The 21,334-nt window shown below is 43.2% G+C and overlaps 1 protein-coding gene across 1 annotated transcript; it reads left to right on the forward strand.

The window, feature by feature from the left end:
* Window positions 1-1,460: 1,460 nt before the first annotated feature.
* On the forward strand, window positions 1,461-3,584 carry LOC135337258 (uncharacterized protein K02A2.6-like). Its single transcript, XM_064533151.1, has 2 exons — window positions 1,461-1,630; window positions 1,733-3,584. Exons 1-2 carry the CDS (start codon window positions 1,461-1,463, stop codon window positions 3,027-3,029), a joined length of 1,467 nt encoding a protein of 488 aa, XP_064389221.1. The 3' UTR covers window positions 3,030-3,584.
* Window positions 3,585-21,334: the final 17,750 nt, after the last annotated feature.

The following is a 21,334-nucleotide window of genomic DNA, read 5'->3' on the forward strand; positions in this document are numbered from 1 at the left end:
CTAGCGTTTCTCAGGCCTCCCACCACCTGGGGGAACCATCAATATAAATGTTATACGACAATTCCACGAAGTTTCCTGGGCCCTCCATGATGTGATCACCCATGTGATCACCCATCCCATCAGGCCTGCTACTACTAAGCACAATGGCAGTGATACCAGTACTAAATTAGATACAAGTACACTGATCAGCTACGTAAAGGGACTAATACTCTGTGCGTGTGAACTGCTAGATTGCAGCCTGTTTTGCTTGTGCCTTTGAAACCGAACTACCCTCAGAGTAAGGTAGCTAGGCGTGGCCCAGTGGCCCAGAAGCTGATGGGCTATTTAATATTACACTTAGATCTATACCTAGTAGTTTAATAAGCGTGCACTTGCATGGTAATTATGTCGTAAAGGAAAGGAATATGTTTGCTGCGTCAGAGGACTTCGCTGCGTCAGAGGACTTTGAAGTGACACCTGCTTACTTGTGTGATTCTATATCGATAGATTATTCACACAATGGTTCTGATATTGGTGAAGTAATTCTGCAAGGTCGCCTTTTTTTTACACATGGGAATTAAGGTAACCCCGAAGTCAACTGCGTTCATCTATTCACAGAATTGATCACTCAAATACAGTAGCTAGGCGCTCTCGGGTGATCAATCGACAAGTGTATTCTGTGCCCTATCCCAATGCTGTATGGCATATAGATGGAAATAATAAAATGATCCATGCTGGTGTAGATGGTTTTACACGGCTTACACGGCTTACACGGCTCTACTACGGTGCTTGATGCATGATAAACTACATAACACCAGATTAGGTAAGGTCTGATCACGGCGGTGAAAATGTTTTGGTGTGGAGAGACACATGTTAGAAAGACATGACATGACACCAGTGTTATAACTACCCATAACGAAAGGGTTGAAAAAATGTGGCGTGATATTACTTGGCGTGATATTACTTCTATCAGATTATTCTCTGCACTTGAAGCAGGTGTTCTAGACCCAGTGAATGAAGTTGACCAGTGAATGAAGTTGATATATTCTGTCTTCATTTTGTGTTCTTACCACGAATAAACAAATCTCTCCAAGATTTCAGGGAAGCTGGAATTGCCACCGACTTTCAAGTGAAGGAAATATGTCTCTGTGGTAACTGTGGTAACTCTGACTAACTCTTTAGACTTAACCTTATTATTAGTAGTACATATTTGTGGGTTTTAGTGGTAGTCTCTGTATGCATATTATTAGGTATGGTTTCCTGTCTGACCTGTTTAGTTCTAGTTAAACTGGTTTTGTTTCTGTGTGTATTTAAGTCAGTGTTTGTGCACAGTGTTCAGTTGTCATTATCAGATTCAGATGCTAGGTGAACCCCTGTCCCTAGACATAATGCAGAGTAACAATATATCTATAAGGCTGATCTAGAGTATTGCTAGGCTATCAAGGATATAACAAATTGGCGACGAGGATAAAACTGTACCAATGGCAACTCGAGGTAGCTTGCAAGAGTTCAATGCAGCTACTGATTCCATCACACAATACTTGGAGAGGGTGGATCTGTACTTCACAGCTCAAAGAATACAGGACGACTTGAAAGTAGCAACTCTACTATCGTCCATTGGAGCGTCGACATATGCTAGACTGAGCGACTTGTTGGCACCCACAAAGCCTAGTGCCAAGACATTGGCTGAGCTCACGGCCCACTGCAAAGACACTATGAACCTCCACGGATAGTGATCGCCGAACGCTTTCAGTTTCGTACCAGAGTCCAGAAGGAAGGAGAAGAGGAAACTAGCAATCCACTGTGGATTTGCGGGAGACAGACTGACAGAAGAACTTCGAGATCAGATCGTGGTGGGATTGCGGAAAGAGACGGACAGGAAGAGGCTATTGACAGAAGCTGACCTGACGTACAAGCGAACACTTGAAATAGTGCAAGCATCTGAGTCTGCAGAGAAGACCACGAAGAGCCTTCAAAGACACGACACAAGTGAAGTCTTGTATACGTCAAGGAAACAGAAACACCAGAAATCAAGCAAAACACCCCCGCAGGATCAGCCAAGAGACTGTTATCGCTGTGGTGGTAAACATCAGCCAGCAGTGTGCAAGTTTAAGGAAGCGGTATGTCACTACTGTAAGAAACCTGGCCACATTGCAAGGGTATGCCGAGCTAAGGCAAAACAAGAAAAAGGAAAGAAACCTACTCATCACATGGAGCACAGCTACGAGTCTGATGACAGTGTAAACCTGATCAATCATGTGGAAGAAAGGAACCACCACCAACCACCATATGTGGTACATGTGTCACTGAATAAGGTTCCTATGGAAATGGAAGTAGATACTGGTGCAGCGATGTCGCTGATCAGCAACGAAACATTTCGACAACTTCAGAAGAACAAAACGTCTCAACAACTCCGAAAAGTCGCATTGAAACCTACGACGATACGACTACGTACGTACTCCGGACAACAGCTGGTTGTGCTAGGAACACTAAAAGTACATGTGAGGTACGAGGCACAACGAGCTGCTCTGTCAGTGCTAGTAGTAGAAGGTTCTGGACCTAGCCTATTGGGTAGAGATTGGCTTAAGAGTCTCCAATTGAATTGGAAGGAATTGGCTGCTATCCATTACACACCCCAGTACCTGCCATCTGTTGAGGAAACCCTCAGTAAACACAAAGGTGTATTCAGTCCAGAGCTAGGAAAAGCTGCCCACGTTGAAGCAAAGTTACAAGTGGAGCAAGATGCAACTCCTACATTCTGCAAGGCAAGAAAGGTTCCGTACGCCTTACGTGAGAAGGTGGAAAATGAACTCAATCGATTAGAAGCAAACGGAATCATTGAACCAGTGAAGTTCTCTAACTGGGCTGCACCTGTGGTCCCAGTGTTAAAACCTGATGGATCGATAAGAATCTGTGGAGATTACAAGCAAACAGTCAACAAAGCGGCTAAGCTTGACCCTTACCCTCTACCCAAAATCGAAAACCTCTTTGCTCGACTAGCAGGGGGGAAGAAATTTACCAAGCTAGATATCGCTCATGCGTATCAGTAGATTCCTTTGGACGAGGAGTCCAAGGACAGTGTCACGATCAACACCCACAAGGGTTTGTTTCGGGATAACCGACTACCTTTCGGGGTACACTCCGCTCCAGCCATATTCCAAAAGGCTATGGAAGGGTTGCTTAGAGACATTCCTTCGACGGTAGTGTACATTGATGACATTTTGGTTACAGGAGAAACAGAGGAGGAACATCTCCAAAATATCGACAAAGTCTTAACCAGACTGGGAGAAGAAAATCTCACACTGAAGAAAGGAAAGTGTCAGTTTCTACTGGACAAGGTGGAATACCTTGGGCATTCGATCTCAGCAAATGGTTTAGAACCAACAGAGACCAAGGTCAGAGCCATCAGAGAAGCCCCAGCGCCTCAGAATGTACCACAGTTGCGCTCATTTCTAGGAATGGTGAATTACTATGGCAAGTTCATCAAGGACGTATCGAGCAATCTAGCACCACTGTATCGGTTACTTCAAAAGAAGACCCAATGGAAATGGGGGATCCAAGAGAGAAAAGCCTTTGAGACGGTTAAACCTTTGAGACGGTTAAAGAACAACTAACAAAGTCACCGGTGCTAGAACACTATGACCCGTCTAAACCCCTCACAATGGCGGCTGATGCTTCACCGTACGGAGTGGGAGCAGTGCTATCTCACATACAAGAGGATGGTACAGAGAAACCAATTGCCTTTGCTTCTCGCACCCTGAACGAGGTGGAGCAGAGGTACTCACAGCTAGACAAAGAGGCCCTGGCGATTACATTTGGCGTCAAACGATTTTATCAATACATCTATGGGAGGAAATTTTCCATCGTGTCCGATCACAAACCCCTACAGTATTTGTTAAATGAAAACAAGGCAATTCCAGCCATGGCATCTGCTACACTGCGACGATGGGCCCTAACCCTCAGTGCATACCAGTACTCGATCTCATACCGACCTGGAGAGAAAATTGCAAATGCAGATGGCCTGAGTAGATTACCTCTACCAGACACACCTAGAGAAGCGAAAGTTCCTGCAGAAGTGGTCCTGTTACTGGAAACCTTGCAAGCATCCCCCATATCGGCGAAACAGATTCGAAAATGGACAGATCGTGATCCTACTCAGTAGAGTACGAACATTCGTAATGAAAGGATGGAGGGAAGAAAGCGAGGATGCGTTAGCTCCATATCGACAAAGAAAAGACGAGCTCAGCACGATTGACGACTGTGTGCTTTGGGGAAATCGAGTCATCGTCCCAGTGGTTGGAAGACCAGATGTACTGGCCCCTATTACATGAAGGACACCCCGGAATATTGAAAATGAAGCTCCTAGCGAGACAAGTCGTGTGGTGGCCAGGAATTGATTCAGATATTACAGGAAAAGTGCAAACCTGTGAGAAGTGTCAAATGAATCAAAAGTCACCTGCTGAAGCTCCACTGCACCCCTGGGAATGGCCTAAAAGACCGTGGTCAAGGATACACATCGATCATTTGGGACCAGTGGAAGGAAAGATGGTCCTTGTTGTGGTAGATGCACATTCTAAATGGATAGAAGCAGTGACAGTAGCCTCTACATCATCAGCAGCAACCATTCGAGTTTTAAGAAACCTGATGGCGACTCATGGTCTCCCAGAATTGATATTTTCGGATAACGGTACATCGTTCACAAGCGAGGAATTCCAAACATTTGCAAAAAGCAATGGAATAAGACACCGTACCACTGCCCCGTATCACCCTGCAACGAATGGCTTGGCGGAAAGAGCAGTACAAGTGATAAAGAACGGGCTGAGAAAGAACTCTAAAGGAGATTTTGATTTGCGATTAGCAAGAATACTGTTCAAGTATCCAACGATACCTCATGCCACTACTGGAAGAATGCCAGCAGAACTACTTCTAGGAAGGAAACTGAGAACACATTTGGATTTGTTACATCCTGATCTAGCCAAACGAGTAGAAGAAAAACAGAACTCTCAGAAAGTGAACCACGACAAAACGCAGAGGGAACGCTTATACCTAGAAGGCAATCCAGTCTATGCCAAGAATTTTCGGCCAGGTGACAAATGGTTGCCGGGAAAGATTTCACAGGTTCTAGGAACCAAAACATATATGGTGGAATTGGAGACTGGACAAGTGGTGAAAAGACACATCGACCAGTTGAGAAATAGACAAGCGATCATAAACTACATCAGAGGAGGATGACGATTACATAGTACCGGAAACGAATAGCGACTCCCCTGAGCAAGCAGACCCAACTCCGGAAGATCTGCCCGTGAGACGTTCAAATAGAACAACACGACCTCCCGACCGATATGGCCAACAATCTTAGAGGGGAGGAGATGTGGTAACTCTGACTAACTCTTTAGACTTAACCTTATTATCACGTGCATGCATGATTAACAAACCACCACTAGAGTGGCCGTCATATGACGGCTTCAACGGGGAAAGGGTTAATGACTGTATGTATAAAATGCTAGGTATTGTATGAAATGGATCTTGTACTTCGAAGAGAGAATGTCTATGAAGGGTTTCAGAAGCAATGGATGATTAGGTATGCACTCTCTCATGATAGCCCGGGGAAACAAATGAGAGATGCTATGAGGGTCACTTCCGATGATTTTCAAAAATTTGCTGTGTACGCTGTGTTGGAGCTATGCGCACGCTGTAGGTACCAGCACATGCGCATTGAGCTGCTCTTTCACATGGTATCTTTAATATGCTGCCTCGAGGTACGCTTGGTACAATAATGTTGAAAGAAAAGTGACCGTTTAATAATGTTTCAAGATCTTTGTAGTACAACCTTAGTGAGGTTCTAGAGCAGCTACACAGTGAGAATATCAATGCTTATGGCCTTATTGAGTGAGAGGATAGTGACTGGGATCATAACTAGATAAGAAGCTACCTCAAGCTAAAGAATATCGAGCCTGAAGGCCTGAGGAAGAAGCTCTTGCGATTGATAAACTTCTTGGATCTGGTAAGTCTAGAGTAGCATATGTACTACAGTCTTGTAGGCTTCAGTATAACTGTATTTAGGCTAGTTAGTACAGCAGTGGACATCATGAGCCACCATTGAACTTGTAAACCTGTGTGGGTACGACCTCACAGAGAACTTTATGCAGATCTTGATTGAACCATGTCACCGTGAGAACATTGAGAACACTTATTTAGTGTCTTTAGCCACTTTGTGCCCTCATACAATATTATTTGTGTACATAATTGTGAATGTTTGTAAACAATTGCTAATTAGTGGGGGTGGTCAGTTGCTAGGTAACGAAGATGGTGTCAAGATACCTCTGGGGTCTGCGCTACCTGTAGGAAATAGTTACAAGTCATTTCAATGTATGGTTCATGATATATGAATTTTTAAAGAAAATTGTTATTTATTCTGTATTTTCTTGTTTTAATTAAAACGGGGAAAGGGTTAAACTGAGACTTTCTTGAACGTTGGGAAGTTGGCAATCATCTCGTTCACTGTCTTAGGTTCAGGATCATCTAAGATTTCCTTATTAAATGTTCTTTTTTCTTTTCATAAGAGAACGAACAGCATCGCCATCCGGCTTGGCCTGCTCCTTCAATGCAATGATATTTCGAAAGAAACATCATCCTCTAGATCATCACTTAGAGACGGATATGCATGTTTGTCTACTTTTGCTTGCAGGTTTTCTATTTGTGTTTTGGCACTTTACGTACAGACCAAGATGACTATAACAATTTAAACAAATAATTTACATTACAGCACAAAGAGCACTAGAGCAATAAGCAATATCACACTCCTTTGTTGCAGGTTTTGGTACATACGTCATTAGAATTGTGCCCACTATATGTGACAGGCTCTGGGAAAAAGGAGCAGATATTGGTATTGAGACTACAGTGTATAATCTTCTTGCTTATAGTAATGGTGAAGATGTTTTCATATGGATGGCTATGTATGTTTCTTCCCACGTTGAGTTCAAGTGACACGTCGGCTGCAGCTGTAGTAATCAGCCCCATGGCCTAATGGAGCAACAAGTGAGTTGTTGAAAGATGTTTTAGCTTTGTGTTTTTTTAGGTGGGGCAAATCACCATGCCGCTGCTCAAGGAAGTTATAGATTTGGTAAGACTTTTATATTATGCATGGAATCACTTTACCCATGGCGTCAGTTCTTTACAACTCCTTTCGCTAAACAACACCTTGTTCTAGTTGCTATTGATGAAGCTCACTGCATCACTGATTGGTCCAGGGTAGTTATGTATACAGGGTAGTTAAGTATACTTGTTTAATTGGCACCTTATTAGAAGGGGGCCTCTTTTAGTAGTGCGGTATATAATTTTTCTTCTTAAAATAGGGGGAAGTCAAATCGGCCTGCCTTCAGTTGTTTGAGAGCTTTAACAAGAGTGCCTTTCATGGCAAGTGAAACACAAGATGAAAGTCTCTCCATCTCGTACATCCAGTACATCCAGTTTTTGTCTCCCAGCCACTGGATCGCCTATGGAGGTGAGTATAATTATATATACCTTTCTGAAAGTTCTATAATTATTAGACTGACTTAGCTGGAGTGAGTGGAATTCTTCGTGGAATTCTTCGGTGTGCTTCGGTGTGCATCTCCAAACAGCATCCCTGATTTTTGTTCGTACCAAGAATGATGCATGTGAAGTGTATGGTGTCCTGAACACAGATCATGCATCATTGACAGTTGATAATAAGGACTGACTTCCAACCGTTGTCTGGTGGGATTTTGAATGGTATATTTTAACAATAATCTTGTTGGAGACATCAAGGTTTATGGTGCGGAATCAATGAACTGCATCAGGCTCGTGTTTTCTTAGTGTGCCAAATATTTATGATCAAACTTCTGTTTATATAGCTTTTTGGGCGTGCTGCCCGCGCTCAATGTTTTTTACAGTAACAAACAAAAGAACGTAAATCCAGTCATCGAAAATTTTTGTAGAAGAAAGTTTATGTTGTCAGCTGTAGGATGCGTCGACTGATACATCATAGATACTATAAATTACATGGATATGAAACGCCCCTAGATTACGGATGATTGTCTCACTGCTGCCAACCGAGAAAGGAGCTAATAGAAGGTAAAGAATCATGTGTTAGCAGAATATAAAGTAACTAATTGAAGTGCTACCATTGTGATTGGCTTTAACTAGATATGTTTTAGTTACGTTTTGCAGCTGATTTATGATAACTTTGTGTCAGTTGATCTGCTGTTTGAAGAACATTGCTGTGTTTGTGTTTGTGTTTGTGTTTATTTTTTGTGTAGTAGTTAGCCAGTAGGTATGGGTACTGGGTGTATCTACTTTAATTAACTAGCTGGGTGCCCTTCTTTGTGCCCTTCTTTGTGTCAGTTGATTCTTTGTGTCAGTTGATTTCATTTATTACTTACCTTTAACCGCCACGAGCCACCCTGACTTTTTTGCGAAATTCTAATTCTGCGATACTTAGGAAGTACCTGTATAGAGGAAGAGCTGTAGAATCACGTGCAATTTAGTCTAGAATTTTTCAAGCCACGTTGCTATGTTAAAATTTCATTAGCTATGGCTAGGTTGTTTACTTGTGCCGATGTGCTTGAACAGCTTGAGGACAGCAATGGCTCTGGTGAACTACAAGGTTGTAAGTGGATGTTTTAACAGCAACACACTGACCACCAGAAGTTGTCTTCTAAGTGTAACCTACAGCAACCGAACTATTTTTGCAATGATCTGACACAAAATTAACGAATAATTGTACAGTATTAAACAACATAAAGTCATTTACATCAACCTTTAACTTTAGAAATGAGCACCTACTCCCAGCATTGTCGAGTTTGTGGATCTCGCTTTAAAACCAGGAAAGGCCCTCAAAGTCGGACATTTTCTTGCTCAGACAGACACGATGATCTCCTTGAGGTGTTCGGAATAACTGTTCGAAATGATTCAGAGGCAACCCATCCAAAATCATACTGTCACTCATGTAACAATATTATTTATCATACACACAAGAATTTTCAGTGTGGGAAACCCCATAAATTGATTGCACAATGGCTAGCCCACAGCAAAAGCAATTGCTCTGTGTGCGAAAGTAGCAGCACTCCCAATGTTGGCCAAAGAAGCACCTGGTAGACCAGCAAAAGGCTCCTTCAATGTGGCGATTGGGCTAATAGCTCCCCCCACCTTCTGTTTCTTGTTCCACACGATGTTTTTGACTGTCCTATTTGTATGGAAATTGTTGACAAACCTGTTGAGCTGAAGGTGTGCCGTACTCTTGTGTGTGCTGTCTTCGAATTTCTAAAACAACGTCATGTCCTTGCTGCCATTTAGAGCACCTCGACGATCTTGATACTATCCAGCCTCCTTCTGAGATTACGCTCGGAAGTCAAATGCAGCAATTGCAAGAAACTGGGTAAATTGGTAAATTGGAAGAGCTCACATTGACAGCTTGTGTGGGACCCAGACCTTCAAACCAGCACCCCTCGTCCCTTCTGATCTATTGAGCACGCCATCCCAGCTCATCCAGCGCAGTATGCGGAACTCTCACATTCTGGAGGTCAAGGTAGGAACAAAAATTGGCGTGCCATACATTTCGTATTCATGTGTATAATACTTTGTACAGCCACGCACACTGATGCAAATCAGTTCACCGAGAGTGTCCAGTGGGACTGCTAGCCAAACCACCCTCAGACGCCGGAGTTCTGAGCTGTTGGCCGTTCGGACAAGAGTGAGCGGTGGTGAGGAGGTGGTTCAATTGTCGAATGAGGTGAAGATGGTAGTTGATTGAGGAGCTGAAAGGATGCTTTCGGGTGGAGTTCTCAGTGACTCAAAGCCTGGGAATCCTGATGATTCCAAGTAACAAGCTGAAAGGTAAACAATTAATTTCCCTTACATCTTTTTAATTGAAAATGTTCTTTGAAGGATGTTGGCTTTGAAGGATGTTGGGGCCAAACATCAAGATTGCTTCTGAAAAGAAGATGAGGAGGCTGCTTCGCTCGCAGGGGTTGACAATCTACGCTCTCAACTAGTGCCTTTCGCATTCGCATTCCCGCTTGTGGAGATAAAGAATGTACCAATGTGCTTTACTCCAAGTCTGTGGAAGGACATGCTCAACTTTAATGATGATTCTGCGAGAAGGTTCAAATAAAGAAGGTTCAAATAAAGTCAATTTATATACATGTAGATTCAATTTCCATTTAGAGTGCACCGACACTAACATGGCATGAAGGGGATTCCAGATGATGTGATTTGGGTTAAGCTCGGGGGAGGAGGAAGTTTCAAAATGACCTTCCAGATTTGCAATGTTAGTCATCCCAATTCCACGGAAAACACATGTGCTTATGCTACCAACCTCAAGATCGGGCTTGAGAGATTCCAGGATGAGGTGGACAGCCTTCCCAGCAAGACGTGGAGGTACGTAGGATTAAAAACAACAACTTAGTTATCGTAAGTTCGAGTTTTCCTCAGCGGTGACTATGAGTTCCTGTGTCACATGTATAGGCTGTTTAATCACATCAGAAGAACTGAAGAGCCCACCCACTAATGCCCACTAATGCCCACCAGAGCAGAACCACTGACAGCATCCTCGGAGATCAACCAGAATTTTATTGCAGCGGGAGGGAAGCTGAATAAAGCAAAGTTGTTTAACAACTGTGTAAGGAAATCAGTCCATCCCTTTAAATCAAGTAAGCATTTTAAATACACATAATTCACACATAATCCGAAATGCAGGTGTGCCCTCCAGGACTACACATTACTTTAGGGATATTTTATCCAATTGATGGAAGACGACTGTCATGAGCTTGACGTGGAGGAGGAGGATAGTCGCGAGAAGGATGGCCCATCTTACCTTTGCGAGAGCCAGGACTCTCAAGGATGAGCTAGACAGGTAAATTTGACATTAATACAATAAATATATGCACTACGGAAATTTGCATAATTATAGAGCAAACGAAGAGGTCACTCAACTGAACGACCTGGTGGCTCTTCTTCTTGTCTTCCGTGAGGGGGAAGAGGGTGAAGACCCTGAGTTGCAAGAAGGGAAGGCCGTGCAAGCAAGGTTTGTGCTAATTAGTTATAGTCAACACACTTACAGGATATTGAGTGGACCAAAGCTTCTGCGATAGTGGAAAAGGGGTTCAAAAAGGAGCCCTAGATCAAGCTTTAGACGGTTTTAACGTCAGTAGTACGCCTACTTTGTGGGAAACCAAACACTTCGGGTAAATTTAACTTTCAACTGTACAAACAACATAGAGCTTACGTTGAAACAACCACTTTCTATAGCCCAAGCACACGAGGGAGCTGTGTGACGCACTAGTGCTGGCAGCAGCAAACTATCGTCCTGCGATCGTCCAAAGAGCTGAAAAACTGCAGAGAAAGTATAGTGTTGTAACTGCTACACACAGATGTGCCTAGGTAAATATAAAATTGTATAGCGAAAAATGTTCACACATTTTTCATCCACAGATACAAACATCTCCACCTTCATGAACTTCTACCGGCAGCAATTCCTGTTGTTATGTAATTATTACGTAATAGAACATTCTAGAATATCTATTTAACCATTGTGTTCGTTTTTATTTTAGCACATGTTCTTACTCCTGATTTTGTCTCTTGTGTGCTCACTGTCTTGTGTGCTCACTGACTATTATTCCTATAATTATAACAACAGGTTATGGGCCCAGACACCTACCTGTACTGACAAGCTAGTATTTTGATTGAGAGTTGGAAAACCGAACTGGAGTGTGACTGGCTGAGTAGAATCTTGTTATTCGAGTATGGCTCAAGGAACGACAGACAACAAGTGGTCGATTGATAAGCTGGAAGGCTCGAATTGGTCTACGTGGAAATTCCAGATGAAACACATGTTGCTGGCTAAAGGACTTTGGAGTCATGTGGATGCCTCAGAAACTATCGGAGAAGAAGCTACTCCAGCCCAGACAGCTGAATTTGAAAGAAGAGCACAAAGGGCATTCTCGTCCATTGTCATGACAATTGCTACATCCCGGCTCTATTTGATTACTTCATGTGATGGAGCAAAAGATGCCTGGGATACTCTGCGTGATCACTTTGAGCGTGATACACTGGCCAATAAGTTACTCCTAAAGAAACAATATTTTCGAATGGAAATGGGAGAGAACACGTCAGCTGAAGGTCATTTAAAGCAGATGAAGGAACTGACAGATAGACTGGCCTCGATTGGAGCTCCTGTCGATGAAGAAGTCCTGTCGATGAAGAAGACCAGGTGGTGACGCTGTTGGGAAGCTTACCTCAGAGTTATTCGTCACTAGTGACAGCCTTGGAAGCTCGAGAGAATGTGTCCCTAAGCTATGTGTCCCTAAGCTATGTACAGCAGAGCCTTGTTCATGAAGAGAGCAAACTAAATGGAGAGTTTAAGCAGCGCGGATCAAACCAAGATACGTCAGCTCTACTGGGAGGACACAAACGAAAGTTTCAGCGTGGCAGAATAACTTGCTATGGCTGTGGTGAAGAGGGACACATTCGAAGAGACTGTCCAAACCGACCGAGACATAAAGCAAAATCAGCAGGAACATCTCAGTCAGAATCAGACACGGAGGAAACTGGTGCATTTACAACATCCCAGAGTACGTCCCAGACATCTGTAACCAGTAAGAGATGGCTGATAGACTCAGGGGCAACAAGTCACATGACCAACGCAAAGGAGCTGCTCACTGACTATGAGGAATTCTCGAAACCTGAGAGTGTGAGCCTCGGAGATGGTCGAACTCTGTGGAAGCTATCGGTGTTGGAAAAGTTGACCTGTCCATGCAATTTAAAGTGAGTGATCCTAAAAGGTGTGTAATGTATCAAGTACTCTATGTCCCCAAACTTGCCTGCAACTTGTTTTCAGTAAGAGCAGCCGCATCTATAGGAAACTTTCTTAAGTTTGGAAAGTCGAAATGCTGGATCAGAAACTCAAGGGGACGGTTGCTTGGTATGGGCTATCTCGTAGGGAAACTATATCAACTGGATTGCAAGACAACAACCCCTGAGTATGCGTCAGTTGCAGCCCGCAATCAGCAGGAAGAGAGTGCCGATCTCTGGCACCAAAGGCTAGGTCATGTGAACCAGCAGCAGATATACGATTTCGCCTCTCAAGACATTGTGAAGGGAGTAAGAGTCTCGAAGTCCCCAGATATCTCTTTCTGTGAGAGTTGCGTCCAAGGAAAGATGCAGAGGAAGCCATTTAAACCAATGGGAGAAATTCGCTCAACAAGAAAGTTGGAACGCATACACAGTGATGTGTGTGGTCCCATGCCAACGGAGTCCTTTGGAGGAAAAAAGTACTTTGTCACGTTCATTGATGACTTCTCAAAGTGTTGCAAAGTTTACTTCATGCGACACAAGTTCAAGGAATACGAAGCACTCACAACAAATGAATGTGGTCTAAATATCGGCACACTACGATCGGACAACGGAGGTGAATATGTTTCCAAGGAATTTGAAGCCTACTTGAAGAGCCAAGGGATTCGACACGAATTAACAACTCCCTACTCACCACAACAAAACGGAGTGGCAGAGAGAATGAACCGCACACTCATGGAAGCTGCTCGGTGTATGATTGCTCAAGCAAAATTGTCGGATCGTTTTTGGGCAGAGGCAGTTGCTACAGCTGCGTACCTCAGAGATAGGATGCCTAGTCGAGCCTTCAAGATCAAAATCACACCATATGAGAGGTGGTACGCACAGAAACCGAAATTGAGCCACATACGAGTTTTTGGTTGTACAGCGTACGCACACATACCAGATTCGCAAAGAAACAAACTTGCAAAGAAGGCTGAAAAACGACGGTTTGTAGGATACTGCTCTCAATCCAACGGATACCGACTAATGGACGAAACAACATCTAAAGTTGTCATTCGAAGAGATGTCGTTTTCAGACTGATTCACTAACTGATTTACAGACCCTAACTTCAGTACGAACGGAAACAGTACCCTGTACTAGTGAAGCTGAAACTGAAGCTGAATCTGAAGCTGAACCCGAAGCTGAAGAAACCCATCGATACCCTAGTCGACAACGGGCTCAACCAGTGAGGTATGGTCAGGATGAGTACATTAATGCTGCAATCCTTGAAAACAACCCAGCCTCAGTAGAAGAAGCATTATCAGGTGATGACTCTGAGGGCTGGAAAGCAGCTGCTGATTCCGAATATCAATCTCTGATTGAAAACAAGACTTGGGATCTTGTAGAACTACCAAGCGGTCGAAAAACTATTGGAAGCAAGTGGGTCTTTAAGAGGAAAGGACGGTGAAGTGGAGCAACTCAAAGCTCACCTAGTAGCCAAAGGTTACACACAAAAATTTGGTGTAGATTATGATGAAACATTTACACCAGTAGTGCGTTTCACATCAATTCGAGTGTTACTAGCACTGGCTGTACAGAAGGACATGCTTGTCCACCAAATGGATGTTGTAACAGCCTTCTTAAACGGCACACTAGAAGAAGAGATATACATGGAGCAACCGTCCCACTATGTCGAGAAAGGCAAAGAAAAACTAGTCTGCAAGTTAAACAAGTCACTCTATGGACTGAAACAATCTCCACGATGTTGGAACGCTGTGTTTACGGAATACATGGAGCAAGCAGGATTTGTTCAAAGCAGCGCTGATTCTTGTGTGTTTGTCCAAACTGAAGAGGATGACCTAAATCGTTGCTGTGTATGTGGACGATTTAATCATCTTAACCAAGACACCTGAAAAGATGAAGGAGGTGAAGCAAAGTTTGGAGGGACGCTTTAAGATGGGAAAGCTCCACTACTGCCTTGGTATTTCCATAGATCACAATGAAGATGGGAAGTGTATACGAATGCATCAGAAGCAGTACATACAGGCAATGCTGGAGAAATTTGGACTGACTCAAGCTAATGCAGCCTTGACACCAGCTGATGTAAACGTAATTCTCAAAAAGGACGACGAAACCAGCAAACCAGTTGATTCTATTATTCTATTCAGTATCAGTCACTTGTAGGAAGTCTACTCTATTGTGCAATTGGTACACGTCCAGAAGTTTAACGGCCGCCAAGAGAATATTGAGGGAACAGCCGATCTAACACTGAAGTATGAGAAATCGAAGGCCGATGTACTAATGGGGTATTCCGATGCCGATTGGGCTGGAGACCAAGACAATCGTCATTCTACAAGTGGAAACCTGTTCTTGATGGCCGGAGGGGCAGTTTCATGGATGAGCAAGAAACAATCGATGGTAGCCCTATCCACCGCGGAATCTGAGTATGTCGCTCTTAGTGTTGCCACTCAAGAGGCCGTGTGGATGAGAAGATTGCTCACAGACTTAGGAGTGTGCCAAAAAGTGCCGACTGCATTGATGGAAGACAATCAAGCAAGAATCCTGTGTCACATGCTAGGACGAAGCATATTGACATCAAATTTCACTATGTACGTGAAGCTGTAAAGGAAGGGATCATTTCATTTCATTGACGTATTGTCCGACAGAAAAAATGGTAGCTGACTTGCTCACTAAGCCATTGAACCGAATTCGTTTCAAGAGGAAATGGGCATGTCTCAAGAATAACAATCGTAAAATTAAGTGGGAGTGTTGTTATGTAATTATTATGTAATAGAACATTCTAGAATATCTATTTAACCATTGTGTTCGTTTTTATTTTAGCACATGTTCTTACTCCTGATTTTATCTCTTGTGTGCTCACTGACTATTATTATCTTGTTGTTGAATAGTCAAATAAACTAGCATAGACCTATATAACAACAATTCCCTCATGCAACGGTAAGATGCACATGCTGGAATCACATGTAGTTGAATGGCTGAGGGAGTGGAAGGTGGGACTTGGACTCATGGGAGAACCAGGAGCCGAATCAATTCACAATTACTTTAATAATTTGAAGGTGTCATACCGAAACTGTGTCATACCGAAACATTTCGAGCGATGTTGACAGACTGACTGAGGTGCATAAACATTTCGAGCGATGTTGACAGACTGAGGTGCATGATGAAGCAGCACTTTGTGCACATCGCACCCTCTAATGTCGCGTGCAGACCACCACCTGTGAAAAGGCGAAAGATTAACGAGACTTGATTCTACCTTTATTTCTACCTGTATTGTGAAAAGATATTATGGACTACAGCAGACACTATGTCTAAAAAGTGTCATTTTCAACCGGTTAAAATTCGCTTAGAAAATAGTTGTTCATTCTAACTTACCATCCACACCTACTAGTCTTGCAAAACGTTTCTAGTGACAGTAGTGACAGAAGCGCTTCTTTACTGGAGGACAATCATGTACTTCTACAAGCCAATACAGCTTGTGCTGTGATCCGTTAATTTTTATGAAAATGGTATCTAAGGAAAGCATATGCTCTAGACTTCCTGCAGAGTCACATTTTTCACATACTTAGGCCACAATGGGATGCTCTAAAACAGCCCCCAACTTCCACTGGTTTGTGGTTTGGTGGTTTGGTGGAATGTATTATCTTGTCATAATCATGTACTACATCCTGATAAACTAAGTGGTGAATTTTCATTGTTGTGAAACAGCGGTGAGGAGAGGGCTCACTGTGTGACACTGGGTAAGTATAGTATAGCTAGAATATCAGTAGTAGCTAAAATAGCACAGTCTTTATGTGAGCTTGTAAATTTCATAGATCGCCCCACCTTCTCTCTGATGTCAACAATATCAGGGTGGACCGTCTGATGGAAGTGGGTCACTGTCCAACGATGACGGTTCCTGATGACAAAAGTGTGTCATCGGGTGATGGACTGTCCGGCGACGATGAAAGTTTTACCATATTGCTCTTTGTAGTTCTAAAGAGATACCTGGTATCATACTCACACTAGCTGTGCAATGATACCTGGTGACAATAGGGCTGATGGTTATACAATGTAGGCGATGGTACACCTTATCAAAACAACCAAATGATACCCACGTCTTGGGTAGTAATACATGTACGTATTGTACTTCAAATTGATATATCTTAGGATTCATATGATGTGAAAATCAAGCCAGCCATAATTATGATAGGCTGATCAAAATTTTTGGACTGCTGGCCGGGCATTTATGATAAAAACAGGTGGGCATAATAACCGTGGTTGCTATGGCAACACATGTTGCACCATTTTATACCTTGTTGTATGGGCATTCTATTGGTATATGGTTGCTAGGCATTTTATTGCTCTGGAAACCCGATACACTTCACAAGAATCCGACGGTTAAAGGGTTAAGCTTCTTAGGTCTTAGTGTGGCTAGAAATTAAGTATAAATAATTATACTCGCCTTCCTTACTACATGTGTATAGATTGCTGCTACATAGTTTGCTGTTAAATTGTCTTTTTTTTTCTTCAGTTGAGTATGCCTCTCAGAAAGAAAGGAAAGCGTTCATTCGGCGAAAAAGGGTGACAGGCGAAAAAGGGACACAAAGCAATGCCATTCTACAAATACAGAACCCTTCATTGCAGTCACTAGCTTTACCAAATGGTTGGGAGCGTCTTCCTGGTAACACCACACAAAATTGATGGAGAAGGATACACCAGTGCAAGTGAAGATGTCCATTCTTGTGAATGAAGATTTTACCTGGTAGCAAGCAGCTGGTTTCTTCGAGTAATCTGCTCAAAGACATAAGATAAGCTCAAATCTTCATTCTTTTGAAGCACTGCTTCATCTGATAAGAGTGCTCGACATGAGTGCGCTGCTGTTTGTCCTGGAAATCGACAGTTTTGCAGCAATAAAAGAGGTGGCAGTGTACGTGGGTGTGGGGAAGACAAGGCGCTCATTGAGCACGCCCCAGTGGTTGATGGGCCAAATATAACAGTGAGACGAAAAGACTGCGATTTGTTGTGTAGCCGTATTAGTGCAAACCCTACACGATGTTCAAACTGTCAGGAATTTCGGTGTACACTTAGGAGGTCTGTTTCTAGGTTAAATCGGTCACTCCGTATCGCTTCTGGTAGTCGCACCAACTACAAGTCACTCGACCCTCAAGAGAAAAACCGTGGCGGTACTAGAGGAAGAATCTATTTCTCTCCACCCGGAGGAGTGTTCTGATGTCACCGATATAATATCGCCCGCTTTACACAAGACGTTTGCTCCAGACTCTTCCCAGTACATCTTTTGGGAACAGCAACAGCAGTACAATGTGTTGAAATGTACAATGTGTTGAAAGAAAAACGCATGGCTCATCCGCTTTGCTGTGCGTGAGTCAGGCATGATCGCTTTGCCTTCGGAAAGAACACTGTATGATTACACCCACTGGGTCAAACCACACACAGGTGTTCAGTATGAGTTTGTGGAGCGCCTGAAGTCCCAACTGAGCGGCCTCATAACATTGCTTTGAGTATGGAGATTGAGTGGAGATTTTAAGAACGAATTAGTTTTCAATAAGCACACCGGTAGTCTAACTGGCTTTGTAGACTTGGGGTCGGCGAACGAAGATATCGAAAGGTGATTCTCAAACACCTACGGTCAGGAAACTAGGCATTCGTCTTCATGGCTAGATCACTATTTCAGCGCAAGTTTGTCAGGTACAGATATGTACACACACACTCGTATATTTATTGACACATTGTTAGTCCATATCGTGCCCAGCTTTTTTCCTCAGCTGAAAAGATCTTCCTAATGGCCTGGGAGGTGATTGAAGCTCTTAAACTATATGATGTACCTCTGACAAGCGATGGAGCACAACAGATTTTACCGGCTCTGTAAACCTAAAGGTCTGCCATACAAAACGGATACCAACAAGGAAGTGAGCTGTACTTCTTTTGCGATGTCTTCAGCCACTCCAAGAGCCGGGTGTGTACATAATCTAATCTATATTTTCGTGGACTTAATTTTCGTGTAGGATTGCTAACCCACGAAATCAGCGAACATTTCGCACTATGCGGTGCCCTACGTTATGCTTTATCTACACGTGTCGTATATGCTACTACAGTGTGACAGTGAATGACAGTGAACAAAGGCAGCGGCTGAGCCTGTATGTTGACGTGACTCTACTGAGCCAAATACGGGTACACGGGTACACAAGTACGACTACTGTTCTCTGTTCTTATGCCATAGGAAAAAGCAGTCTTTAGTAATGGCAGAGCCACACTGGGTACACAAGTACGACTACTGTTCTCTGTTCTTATGCCATAGGAAAAAGCAGTCTTTAGTAATGGCAGAGCCACACTCCACATTCTTGGCAAAACCATGTCGTGTCAGTTCGGTCCTATGTATTGACGGACATGGACCACTCGAATCTTTTACGGGGAAGTTGGAGAGGAACAATCGCACCACCATAACGACCTCCGACTGCAATATGAAGATTCTAGGCCGCGGAACTCCTTGAAATTTAATTTTGGTTTTGGGTGGCTACATCAAACAAAGCTACATCAAACAAAAAGAAACTTTCTGTAGTAGCCCCTGAGCTGGTCACCCCTGTCAACTCCGTGCTGGTTGTACGACGGCACATCAGCGGAACCTATAGCTGTGGGCTGTGTTGTCATGGAGAGGAAATTCACGATTTTATCTTTCCAGGCGGTTGCTGTCACGGGGGCCCTTCTGGACTGTCCCTCTGTGTAAAGGTAACGTAGCATTATTAGTGGTTGTGTGAGTGTGCATGTTGCATGGGTGTGTGAGTGTATGTGGGTGTGTGTGTAATTATTTTGGGGAAGCTTTTTTCAATGCAGGAGGAAAATCTTTCCCATTGACGTTGGTGAAGAAGTTGTCAAAGTAGACGTGGTGAACCCGCTTGTCAATTTCTTCACCACGTGTTCTCCAACGTATTTCCTGCTTCACGACTGAAGTACCCATTGGGTCCCAGTACCCATATCGGCATATACTGCTTGAGAGCGGACCGACCTGTACCCAGCCGATCAATGAGCAAAGTGCAGGTACCGAGAGATTTCCCTGAAGCGCCTCCTTGTCGTGATGGGGGCGTAGTGCGTAAGAGGGTCTCTACTCCAATAGTCGTTCAGAGATGGTAAGTGGACAATAAAATACAAGAATACAAAAACTCCAATAAGCTTCCAATTCTTCAGTCTTCCATTTATCGTACTTGTCATCACTCCCTGGCGTATCTATTGCTCTCAGCCATTAACCCTTTAACCGTCGGATTCTTAATTAACAGTGAAGTGAAATGTCTCTATCGCGTTTCCAGTTTCCAGAGCAACTAGCAACTATATACCAATAGAATGCCCATACAACAAGGAATAAAATGGTGTTGCCATAGCAACCACGGTTATTGCGCCCACCCGTTTTTATCATTTTAAATGCGGTGAGATAAAATCCAAAAATTTTTTTTCATGGATCTGCCTATCATATGCTTGACTAAGCTTGATTTTCACATCATATGAAGTGCTAAGACATATCTTGACATCAGAGAGAAGGTGGGGGTCGGTGAACGATCTATGAAATTATTTTAGCTATACTATACTTACACTACTGATATTCTAGCTATACTATACTACTTTATACTATACTACTATACTACTTACTAGAGTCACAGTGAGCCCTCTCCTGGTCTTTCACCGTCCTGGTCCATAGCTAGCGTCTAGGTCCATGTCATGCATGTCATCAGTCCCAGACAGTTCATCAGCGTCTGGCATAAACCTGGTAGCCTTTGGGAGGTATCCTACTATCCCTGTCATCACCAGAGGAGACATCGCCATTGCTGTCCTCAAGCTGTTCAAGCACATCGGCACAAGTAAACAATCTAGCCATAGCTTCGTGCGGTAAGATGCTAATGAAATTTTAACATAGCAACGTGGCTTGGAAAATTCTAGACTAAATTGCACGTGATTCTACAGCTCTTCCTCTATACAGGGATGTCTATACAGGGATGTGCGTAGTTCGAGCTACTTCCTAAGTATCGCAGAATTAGAATTTCGCAAAAAAGTCGATCGTGGCCCGTGGCGGTTAAAGGGTTAAGAGGTAAAAAATGTGTAGCGGGCAATCAGAGATATCGGACCGGTCAGGGATGTAAAGGTGACAGTCTCAGACTGTTTTTATATAATATTATTTGTTATGAGCCTCTTCTGATGTTATTTTACCTGGAGGCGGTGGTGGTGGTTGAGAGGGAGGGGGTGGCTGGTGTGGTGGTTGAGGTTGGGGTGGTGGCCTGAGTCATCTAAATAATAAGAACAGTGCTTCTATGATTGTATCAATATGATTATTCGTCGTTGTCCGACTCAAGGTCTGAAAATTCATAGTCGCTACCTTAGGTTCTTCTGGGTCCTCCTCATCAAGATTCATCATCGGACAAGATATTGCCAAGTACCTCCTCGTTGGTCAAGTTTTAGATAGTTTGAATTAATTTACATGTATTTTGTTGTATTTAATAATTATTCAAACCGTTTTTGTGCAAAATTTTTATGTGTTACCCCCATGCAATGCTTAGTCTACAG

Source organism: Halichondria panicea, chromosome 6 (genome assembly GCF_963675165.1).
Source record: "Halichondria panicea chromosome 6, odHalPani1.1, whole genome shotgun sequence".
Lineage (NCBI taxonomy): Eukaryota > Metazoa > Porifera > Demospongiae > Suberitida > Halichondriidae > Halichondria > Halichondria panicea.